Source organism: Macrosteles quadrilineatus, unplaced genomic scaffold, assembly GCF_028750875.1.
Source record: "Macrosteles quadrilineatus isolate MER2022 unplaced genomic scaffold, UCM_ALF_1.0 Scaffold_1__1_contigs__length_201487025, whole genome shotgun sequence".
NCBI classification, from domain to species: Eukaryota; Metazoa; Arthropoda; class Insecta; order Hemiptera; family Cicadellidae; genus Macrosteles; species Macrosteles quadrilineatus.
Genome location: NW_026542594.1, coordinates 129381933 through 129394294, shown reverse-complemented (window position 1 = coordinate 129394294; position 12362 = coordinate 129381933). Strand labels below are relative to the sequence as shown.

At 33.9% G+C, this 12362-nt stretch overlaps 1 protein-coding gene across 2 annotated transcripts in view; it reads right to left on the bottom strand.

Moving 5' to 3' along the window:
- Positions 1 to 9889, bottom strand: part of LOC128984853 (serine/threonine-protein kinase SIK3-like) — a 280801-nt gene extending 270912 nt beyond the window's left edge. For both annotated transcript variants that reach the window (XM_054404224.1, XM_054404232.1), the window contains exon 1: positions 9640 to 9889. In XM_054404224.1, the coding sequence (XP_054260199.1) occupies positions 9640 to 9801 (162 nt within the window). In that variant the 5' untranslated portion in view covers positions 9802 to 9889. The remainder of the gene's footprint in view (positions 1 to 9639) is intronic.
- Positions 9890 to 12362: the final 2473 nt, after the last annotated feature.

The following is a 12362-nucleotide window of genomic DNA, read 5'->3' as shown; positions in this document are numbered from 1 at the left end:
ACCCAAAAACAGGCCTGGGTAAATACCCAAAAACTGGGTATTTATAATTTTTATTAAAGTTAGAGAAGATTGAGATATTTTTTCCTATTATTACTCTGTAAGGATAGTAAAATGATGACAAAATGTGTTAAACAAAATTTCATATGGTCACTACTAGCATTTTACCCCTGGGTATAATCGCCATAAGTACCCAGGTCTCAGCATAAAGCATTATCGGCATAAAAACCCTGGTCACATAGTTGCACTGCTCCTGACTACTTATGATTTTTTTAATTTCTATCATAGATAGATGAATTTATTTTATTAAAAGAGACAAAAAATAATTTGTAAAGTAATAATTATTATTTAGAAAGACAGGAAAATTTAACCTAGTAGTGGTCTATGTGTAAACAACATAAGAAAATTATTAAAATTCAATCAGTAGGATGGCAGGATTTAATAATATTTTTGTTCTAGATCCTTTGTTGGTGGTATGAAAAAAAAACTAATTTCATAAACTTGTGATACAAAACATTTGAATCTATAGCACAATAAATCTTTCAAAATTATATTCAGTTAGACCAAAAAACAGGAGATACATTTTTTTGTAGGTTTATCCAAATGTATTATTGTTTCCAACTAAGCGGTAACCAAGAAAAGTTAAGGGCGCGCTTTACCCCTGACACGCAACCGAATGCAAGGGTTTGCAAGATTTCTGTTTTCACCTGCTATATTGAAGGTAGAATCAAAGTTAAGGTCTCATATTAAAGTGGATGAAATTGTCTATAGTTCATGGTTTCTACATTTCAATTATTTTAAATACACACATTAAAAACTTGAGTTGTAGTACAAGAAAAAAGGGTCTTTTCAACTAGCCTTAACTTATAAAAAAACGTTTTTGAAAACTTGAAAAACGCAGAACTATAGATTGGTCTTTTTACTACTATAAGCCGTTTAGTTCGTAGCTATCATTATTTGTTAATTCTAAAACAGTAATCTTGGAAACGTCTTCAAGCGCTTCTCGCGGCACTGTCCAATGGTGAAACATAGCTACTGAAGCCCGAGTTGAGATTTCCGAGCTGAGGTAAAGCGCACCCTTAATTACTTTTAGTATTCTGCCTATGTCAATCAGGCCTTAGGAATTTGGAGTATTCTAAAATGTTATACACAATAATTTATTGCTAATAAAACTATTCATGGCAAGTTCAACTGTTTTTTTTTTGCGTTATAAATACCCAACAATTCCTGGATGTTTATAAATTAAAATAGTTTTGTTTATGTTATTTAATTGGTTATAAATTTATAAAATGATAAAAATTGAAATGGCCACAGCCTTTTTTAATATACTATTTTTAGTAAGTTAAATTTAACTGATGTTACTCGATTTAAGACACGAAACCCCATGCTTATTTAGAAACTGTATGTATTATTAAAAAAAAGTGCTAAATTATTAAATAAAAAGTACTAGCAAAGCTTCAAGTTTCTGTAAAAGGTGTTATAGACTATCCTAATTTATCATGTAATGATAACAATAACATATTTAGGGGTAAATATAAATGAATTTCAATCGATTTTATAAATACCCAAAATATCCGGGTTTTTATGGGTTTTGGGTATTTACCCTGAGTTTTAAATACCCGGGTATTTTACATCACTAATAAGGTGTCATTTTGTTCAGGAAGTAACAGGCTTTATTAGAAACCGAAATAAAAAAATTATTAAAATTATTTTTTGCGTATAATTTCTCCTTAAAAGCTCTGAAGGCTTTGAGATCAATGCAGAATAAACTTGTGATGTCAATAGGATCGTGATAGATCACGGTTCAGTACTGGATCTCGAAGGAATACACAATCTCCTCTTGGCTCTTTTTATCTTTAAAGTTGTTCAAAGAGTGACTATGGAGGCGACTACATTATTACAACAGCGCCTTAATATATAAGGTTTCATTTCACTTTTACGACTAGCTTAATTATTTAGCTAGTCCTTGAAGTAGGTTCGAGATCTTTATTTGACGTTAACCCTTTGAGTACTAGGCCAATTATTTATATCTTGTAGGACTTTAATTTGATTACCTGTTGTTGAATTGTAACTGTTTTGTTCTCAGTTTTATTAATAAGGTTCATTTTGAACAAGTCAATGATAAAAGATATACCGGTACCAATGAAAAGTCTTGGTATTTGCTGTTAACATTAAATGAAAATATGTTTTGTTGTAAATTTCCAAGTTTTTTTTAAATTTGTAATGTTTTAATCTAATTGTTTGAAACCAAAGGCTTATAAAATCAAAAGACATCTTGTTTACAATGAAATATTGAATAAAAAACCTTGTTCGTCAGTAAAACCTCAGCAACACCATATGATCACTATTGTGGTTCATCTAAAAAGTATCATCAAAAACAGTCTGTGACTAACAACTAGTGTTACTACTGTTGTGCCCTTAAATATATTAAATTAAACCCCATTTTGTTAGAGCCACTTCTTTCATTGTAGGCCTATTTAATAACAAAAAACCAAAACTTAAAGTAAACATTAAACAATAATATATAAAACCAGATGACAAGCAAATAAACAAACTATTAATTTCATTAATGCAGACCTCAGGACAACTACCTAGTAGCGTATTGAACAACCTGGTTGTTTGCTAGCGGCCTCTGTTAGCAACTGTTGACATCAGCTTGGATAGGCTACCAGATTTTACTCCATAGTCTCCAAGCACAGATAGCCGAGGTGGCTAGGGCAAGTGTCACTTGGCCTGGAGCATTCGTCTGCTCAGGTTCAAATCCCATCCTGTGTGGCAATTAGTTTGACCTGTGTGTTTGTAGCAATATACTACAACCACTGGGGCATAGCGAGGTGTTCATAATCCTTGGTTTTGACATACACCTCGAATCATCAGATTGGGTGAATCTTTGAACTAGTATGTAGTTAGAAGTATGTGATATGTGGTTATCAAGAATCAAGAATTTATTTGACCATTCAACAATTAGGCCTACATGCTATCAGTCTCGTCACAAGAAAAACCACAAAATGTTGCAAAAAATACATAATAAAGTTCCTTTAACATGCAGGTTACTAACAGCCGTTTTGCAACTTTTTTCAAATAAGTAGTTTTTAGCTACTTCCTCTCATAATCGTTTATAATAAGACTTCAGGAAACAACGATATAGGCTATTGTTGCATAGCAATCAAAGGGTTAATTAATAGGAATATTACAATAGACGTTGTCAAAACTGTTTTCTTAAGTTTAACAAAGCTACAGTAAATTTCTTATAAAAGAAACAGGAAAATGCATTAAGTGAGTAACAACCAAGCTATAAAATAAAACTATCAGGCCTAACTTGCCAATAGAATAGAATATAATCTTTTGTTGTTAAACATCTACACATCTAACCTCATCTTACTGGTTAGCAAACTAATTCAAGTTTATCCTGACTTACACGTTCAGGTCAACAAGTTATTGTTTTTGAATTGTTTTTACAACAAATAATTCATTGATCATAAAAAGATTTTTCCTTGCACTGGACTAATTTTTGTACAAAAGTTATGAAAAAAATAAAATATTATTTGTCGTATAAATCTGTCTTAGGCCCACAAAAAACATAAGGTGGACGGATATATCCGTCTGCGATAATAACGAAATATGAACACTGACCGGCTGCACTTAAGTTAATGTCTCACATTCATTAGATTATTAAAACTATTGATATATCGATTATTTTATTCGATTGTAAATATCGCAATACAGTAGAACCTTGATAGGCTAATAAGACTCTCATAGGGATTGTAAAATAAGACTTGTTATCAAGGTTGTCTTCTTATCGAGGTTTGTAATAACATGTGATTAGGGGTACAATAATTTTAAGGGGATTTGAAAATGACACTTGTAATCAAGGGCGACTTGTTATCGAGGGTCTTCTTATCAAGGTTCCACTGTAGGCTATATCCAAAATTTTTTTTTCCTTTACAATCCATATTCCTTCTGTTTTAATATATCTTCAAACTTTCAAACATTTAAATTACAAATTAAGAACTAATCCCGTTTAGGCAAAAATAACTTAAACTTATATTGATTAAAGCTGCGTCCACACTTGGCGAACGTTCCCAACGAACATGTAGGCTACGTTTGTACGCAGATCTAAGAAAAATTATTTGGTGAATGTTCGCTGAACATTATTTAAGCTGTTCGACGGACAAAATATGGTGTTCGCTCTAAACTTAGTTTTTAGGTTTTTCCAGTGAAGATGGATGTGCGTAGGCGTCGGCTTTTACTTGCTCAACTTTTACTGTTGTTTCAAAGCTGTTGTTTTACAGCTATCAACGCCGTCGTCGGTGGTGACAGAGACAGTTTAAGATGAAGATATGAATATAGTGTACAGCATTTAAGATTGAACTTGGTAGCTGGTTGCCTATTATCCAACTTCACTCGGATGCCGAACTCTGATTTAGAATTTCTGATAACATTAATAGGTCCTGAAATTTAAAAAAATAATATGTTTTGGTCGAGAACCAATTAGGGCAAAAGATAGATTAGTTCCCTTGAGTTTTTGACGAGTGGGTATTCTTATTATTCTCTAGGCCTAATGTATTTGTTTAAAATATCCAGGCAAAGCATATCAAATATTGTTCCGAAAGTATGCACAGCATTAGTTCAATTATGCATTAAGTTATCTAGCTATGTAAAGTCGTAGTCTTCTGCTGAAGAATGGGTTGTGTTTCGTGTTTGCCGATGAATATCAAAGTATGTGGCAATTCGACCACTGCCTAGGTGCACTTGTCGGTAAGCACGTTGTGTTGCAGTCACCTTTGTATATTGGATGTACTTTTAACACAAAGACACGCTGCTGCAAGAGGATGTTTAACACAATGTTCAACATTCTTGTGTAATCCATAAACCGAGACTTGTGTTTCCTAAGGATTGGAAATAAGTGGAGATATTCACTATGTTTGTCCCTGCCTTTACTAACATCATGCACCCCGACACTTCTCCTACTGATCAAAAACTGCCACCTTTATTTTCGGCAAGACTAATAAGAGCCGTCTTCGACAGAGCCATTCCCTATAGGTAGCCTACTGATGTACCGGTACCTTTTTAAGACCGTCTACAACCTATAATGCGCTACGCTACGCTCTCTGTGTGTATTGGACTAGGTACGCTACGCTGCACTAGTTGCGCTACACTGTCTGTATGTTTCTACACTAAGTTATGTGAGCTCACTTTAATGGAGAACAAGAAATAATAATAGTAAAGTCAATGTAGGCCCTATTTATACCTACTTAAACGACAAGCCAAGCACGGCGACAAGCAAATTGGCTTGTTCTTTAATAATTTATTCCAAAAGATAAAAAACAACGTGATCAGTGTAACATCAATAAACAACCCGATTGCCTTTAACCTGTGAAACTTTCACTTAGGTATCCACCTAAGTTACACTTCAGTATCTAATAGTCAATGCTTTAACTTAATCTAATTTTAACACAAAGACACGCTGCAAGAGGATGTTTAACACAATGTTCAACATTCTTGTGTAATCCATAAACCGAGACTTGTGTTTCCTAAGGATTGGAAATAAGTGGAGATATTCACTATGTTTGTCCCTGCCTTTACTAACATCATGCACCCCGACACTTCTCCTACTGATCAAAAAAATGTAGTCACAAATTCCCTAAAGCCCGGCCCGACTTCCCCATATGCCTATTCCCTTATGAAACTGATTAATGAAACCATACAGCAAGTTTGGTTAGGTTTTGTAAGTTGAGAACAGTTTCATTTTTTGAATCAAAACATTGACATGTCATAAACAATCATAATAAATTAAATTGATGATCAGCTGGTTACACATAAAAATATGAGTAGGCCTACTGTAGCCTAAGTAGTCACCGTTCCCTATATCACTCCGTTCCTTGTTCCTTTGGGTGCCATTTGCTCCGTGCCTTGAAAAGTAGTTCTGTATATTTTATTTTCGCAATTAGCAGTGTTTTAGGCACCTCAAAATATGTTATAAAGGTATTTTATTGTTTATTGGGATCGTAGGAATGGTTTAGGAAGGTTTAAAAGAAAAGTACAGTAAGTTCAGATTTAGGCCTTTTCCGATTGTTTGGTGATACGTTATCATAAGTCATGTAACATGAATAGGCTACCCTATAACATCAAGTTAGGTGAGAACTCATATTTTTTTTCATTAAGTAACTTAAATGAATAACTTGCGCTATAAACATACAGACACACTAAAGTAACTTATTCATAACCAAGGCCTTTTTAAAAATAAATGAACAAATGTTCCTCAATCAATAAAAATTAGGCAAATATTTACCGTATTTACACTGGGATATGATGTAATTTTTATATGTCTACTTACAGTATTTTTAACGCTGAATCCAAAAATGCAATCAGTTTTTGTCGGAGAGATTCCTAAGTGGCCGTAAAACGAAGGTTAGGATTACGAATCTAAGGATAATTGAGCGGTACTGAAGGTAATGGTAATATGGCGTGGATGGGTCCGTACTGAGTGAAGAGTGAGGAGTGAGGACTGAGTGAGAAGAGCAAACAACTGTTTATACTTGATCTAATGCGGAATGAAATCAAATCAATTCGTTTTGAAACCAAATAATCAGTTCTTATTTAGGCATGTGAGGAAGGTAGGTCGGACTAGGTAAGTTAGGTAACTTAAGTTAAAGGTTAGGTTATAATGAACCTAACCTTTACCTTCCTAATCTAACCTCACTTCAAAGGACTTAATATAGTCACGAATCCGCATAAAGTCCGACCTATCTTCCTCACATGCCTTTTCTGACATAAAATGTGATTTAAACATTAATATTAAGTTTGGGTTGGGTTAGGTTAGATTAGATTATGTTACAACATCAAGAATCAAGAATCAAGAATCTTTATTGCCTTTGATCCATACATATACAGACATTGGCATAGTCAATAAATTAAATAAATAAATACATTACATTCTAACAATAATTACAAATGTTAAATTAACAGTAACGGTACATAGAGGTGGTGAACAATAATAACAATAACAGTCAATAACATGAATTAAATCTTAAAATCAATAGTAACAGGACATGATAAAAAATGTTCTATTTTATAAAAAGGATTGGCAATAAGCCACTCAGATATTTTAATTTTAAATTGTTTCATAGTCACAAATCGGGCAGTGTCAGGCAGTTTATTGAAAAATCTCACGTAGTTAATTTTAAAGCAGTTTCCTGTTTTTGCTAAGCGGTGCTGGGGAAGGTCAAATTTGTTTTTTCCTCTTGTGTTGTGGCTATGGAATGTTTTTCTATTATTGAAATCTGTAATATGTAGTTTGGTATAAATGAGAATGTGGTAAATGTAAAGATTAATAACAGTCATTCACCACTTTGAGTTTTATAAAAAGTGGTTTACAATGTTCAGTGTCACTTGTTCTAAATATTGTTCTAATGATATTTTTCTGTGTTGTAAGTATGTCATACACAAAACCTGAATGACCCCAAAGAGTAATGCCATACGAAAGATGGGACTGACAAAAAGCATAGTAAGCCACCCTTAGATATTCAAAACTCACAAAATCCCTAAGCTTCCACATGAGATAAGAAACTCTTGAAATTTTTCTGTTCACATACTCAACATGAGACTTCCAATTCAATTTGTTGTCAATAAAAAATCCCAGCAACTTAACAGTTTGATAATCTTCAACATGAGCCAAACTAAGCAACAAGCTTTGAGTTTTCTCCCTGTTACATAGCAACTTATTCGAAGAGAACCAATTTTGAGCTGTGTTGAAGACACTACTTATTTGTTCCTCAAGACACATTAAGTTCCTGTGTGAAGATAGTAAGGTTGTGTCATCTGCATATATGACAACCTTAGAGGCAACGTTAGATGGAAGGTCATTAATGAAAACAGTGAACAAAAATGGCCCAAGAACAGAACTCTGCGGAACACCGGTATTGTTGGTTAGTATTGAAGACTGACATCCATTTGCAGAAACATATTGGGTTCGATTGGAAAGATATGATTGCAGCAACTGAAGGGAGCTCTCTGAGATATTATAATATCGAAGTTTGTTTAAAATGATTTTATGATTGACGCAATCAAAAGCCTTGCTTAAATCACAAAGCTTGAGAGAGATTGACTCTTTATTTTCAAAAGACACTAGCACTTCATTAACTAGACTAGAAACGGCAGACGTTGTAAATTTTTTTGTCCTAAAACCATGTTGACAATCACTGAGAATACCATTTAATTCAAAGTGTTTGACAAGTTGAGAATGAATAAGAGATTCAAAGACTTTTGAAAATATTGGTACAATGGATACTGGACGATAATTCTGAGGTAGAGACCTGTCACCTTTTTTGTACACAGGTACTACTTTTGAAATTTTCAATAAATCAGGAAAATACCCAAGAACTAAACATTGATTTAAGACAAACGTCAACGGTTCGGATATATAATTAATCGATGCTTTGAGTAAGTAATTAGAAATCCAATAAAAATCCGTACTCCTGGAATTTGAAATTTTAGAAACAGTTTTAATGACCTCCTCCGCTGTTACTGCTGCCCAATGAAACACAGGTGCATTGTGTCGTGATGACTTAACTACATCTTGTGCCAAGGTGTTAGTATCAGGTATGTTCTTTTGTATGTCAGAGACTGACTCAACAAAAAAATGATTTAACTGATTTGGATTGAGTGTAATTTTTCTTGTAGATGTGGTGGGTAGAGTTTCTTTAGATATTACCTCCCAAGCAGCCTTACATTTGTTCTTCATTCTTTATTAGTTGCTGATACATTGTATTGCACTGTGATACGTTTTCACTTTTAGACACAATGGGATTAAGTTATGTACTATGGGATTATGCACTATGGCACGTTCATTAACAGACGTTGAGGCATTAGTCAATGGTTGATGATTGGAATGAGGACGATGATCATGTCGGCAGTGGCCAAGCTTCTATTACTGACGTGTGAATAAATTCTATTTTGTTTTATAATTTATGTTCATGTGATTAATAGTTTATGTATCGTAGTTGATTTATTTTATTTCTAAACATCACCAAAGTCCATTTTCTTTTAAAATCCAGTTATTGCATATTGTAACTCTGATTTTGCTCTCATGGCGTCGTGTGTGGTTTTGTCTGTTTAGTATCGAATGTAAACAACTGACAGCTGTTTCCGCTCCACAAACCTTCCACTCCTTTTAGTGTTAGTCGCCACTAGAACTTGGACTCGTCCATACCACAAATATGTTAATAAATCAACAAAACTGAAGCTTAATATTCATTATTTAACTGTATGGCCACTTAGGAATCTCTCCGACCAAAACTAATTGCATTTTTGGATTCAGCGTTAAAAATACTGTAAGTAGACATAGACAAATTAGGCTACATCAAATCCCAGTGTAAATAGGGTAAATAATTACCAAAAATTATAATAACTTATCAGAAGAGTTCAGAAGAATACAAATTAAAAGATAATCAACAATTACTTGGTCAAACAAAATATTTAGGGTTAGAATATTTTAAAAATCAGTGGAGAACATATTATTAAATCTGGGCAGGATGGTGGAGTCGGTTTTCTGCAAGTTTTAGTTCAAAGAAGATTATTAACTTACTGATAAGTTAAACTAATATGCTAGAGTGCTTATTATCTAAAATGTCTAAGGCATACCTTGGTCTTGGTCACAACATGAGTGGCTAGTTTCACAACAGCAAAATTTCCTTGACCTATAGTCTTATGAAGTTCGTAATATCCAACTCGCACTAATCTATCAACAGGAAAATTGTGCACCCCTGATATTCCTACATTTACTTTACTGGACATAAACGCCATAACTTATTTGTACAACCCTATTCCTAACTTTCGTCCATTTGTCTTGTCTTTTAGTCAGTCAAGTTGAGTTGACTTGACTGCTGTCTCGTCGTTTGTCGTTTGTTCGTTAAGTTGAGCGAGGTTGACACTCCAACTCCAGTAGAAGTACAGTAATAACAAAAACAAGCGTCAGGATTTTTTGTAAGACAGTCTCTAGGAGAAGTCCACAGGGAATTCAAGCTATCGCTGATCACGAAATATTCTGCATTTAGTTCAATTGCCCTTGTGCGTTTGTTTATGACCACTTTTTGAGGTTTTGTTATCTTTTTATCAAGTAGTCATTTTTTATTGGCGAAATTGTAAAAAGATCGGAACAAATCCCGCCCAGAGAAAATCCTGAATCAAATTTAATTCCCCTAAAGGGGGAATATATTTCCCGAATTTTGGGACGCCCGTAGTTGTTATATTAAGATTCTTTAAAAGTAACCGAAGATACTTGACTCAAGAATATAAAATTAACTTACCTTTTAGCGAATTTCCCTAGGCAAGGGCCGCGGCCTGGTAGAATTGGCAACGTCGCAAGTGGTGTTGTTTAGTGACATATGTCCCATAAGATAACATGGCAGACAGGTGACATCAGCTCATTAATTCGCACTTTATTGATTTGAATTTAATTTATGAACATAAATTTACTAAAATATTGAAAATAAAACATACATAATTGAAAACCGAAACATTAAGAATTAAACATCTATATCTGTACATTTTAAGCGGAGTCAATATTGTCATAGTCCAGTAACCAATCTTACGTAAATACAAATACCCCCGCCGCAGCAAACCTGCAGACTAAGCGAATTTCCATTTGACTGATTGGATTTACACTGAAATGCCTACTTAAAAATATAGCATTTTCCCCGATTTAAATAGAGTTAGTCTAACAAGTACTTAGGTTTGCTGCATCAGGAAGGGTAAAACTGTTTTTTTTTTTGTAAAATGTTAATAGTTAGTAAGAAATAAAAACATTTTCCAAATTTGATCAAAATATGTTCATAAACAAGCAAACTACAACAGTTTACTTATTCTCCATAAGAATAACATGGGAATTTTAAATTTACAATTTTTTTGAATTTTCTCCGTAACCATTAGGCGCATAATAACGCTTCAATATACTAAATTATTTGTTTTTTTAAGCTCTACAAAATGGTTTGGAAAGAAATTGCTAAATTTTATGATTTTTGGGTCAAAAATGGGAAAAACCTATTTTTACCCCATAAAACCCCCCGTAAACCCCCGTTCCCATGATCCGATCATGCTGGATCGCGAACTCGTTCGAATAAACGTAGGTTTACACGTTTGTACCAAATTTCATCAAAATCGGATCATTTTTGCTCGAGTTATCGTGCTGACGGACACACACATATATATATATATATAAATATATAAATATATATATATATATATGAATTTGAACGGATGGTGTTTTTGGCCTCTAGGGACCTCAAAACAAAAAAAAAATCGGTCCCGCGTCCAGGTCTTACCATGAGTACTACGGTAATAGCTTATTCCCTATATGGGAAATTCGCTAAAAATACCATTAGCTGCTAGTGCTTCCAAACAAAACAGCTGTTACAACAACACTTGTGACGTTGTCGAAGGCCGCGGCCTCTGGAGTTAAAGGCGGCCGTGCCTGGGCCCAGGACCGATATACTTTTTCTTTTTGATGTTTCTAGACACGGCCAACTTTGACTCCAGGCTGCGGCCTTCGAAGTGGCAACGTTGCAAGTGGGGTTGTAACAGCTGTTTTTTTTGGAAGCAGCTAAATGATATTTGTGTATTTACGAAAAAAGATTGGACTATGAAAATATTGACTCAGCTTCAAATGTACTGATATAGGTTTTAAATTCATACGGAATTCAACTTTGGGAGACCTCGAGTAAATCCAACATCGAAATTCTTGAACGATTTCAGGCTAAGACACTGAGAAGAATTATTGGTGCACCTTGGTTCGTATCCAACACTACAATTAGGAATGACACTAAATTAGTGAAAGAAGAAATTACAGACCTTAGCAAAAATTATCAAGAAAAATTAGAATACTATCCGAACAGTCTTGCTGTTAATCTGCTGGACAATAGTCAGTGCATTACCAGATTAAAAAGTGTTGTACATGTGCTGGTCCTAAGCTACAGATTTCTGTAAATATTTAAATGATTGATCCAATTTTTGACAAGACTTGTTGATGAACAGGTGCTTGCTTCATGCCATTTTTATGTTACCTATTTTACTTATTGTTCTCATATTTGTTTGAACAGATTGTAAAATAAATTCTGATAAAAAAATTATGTTTTGGTTTTCAATTCCGTGTTTTATTTTCAATATTTTAATAAATTTATGTTCATAAATTTAAATGAATAAAATGCAAATTAATGAGCTGATGTCACCTGTCTGCCATGTTATCTTATGGGACGTCTGGCACTGAACAACCCTACTTGAGACGTTGCCAATTCTACAAGGCCGCAGTCTGGATTCAAAGTTGGCCGTGTCTAGAGGCATCAAAATGAAAAAGTATATTGGTCCGGGCA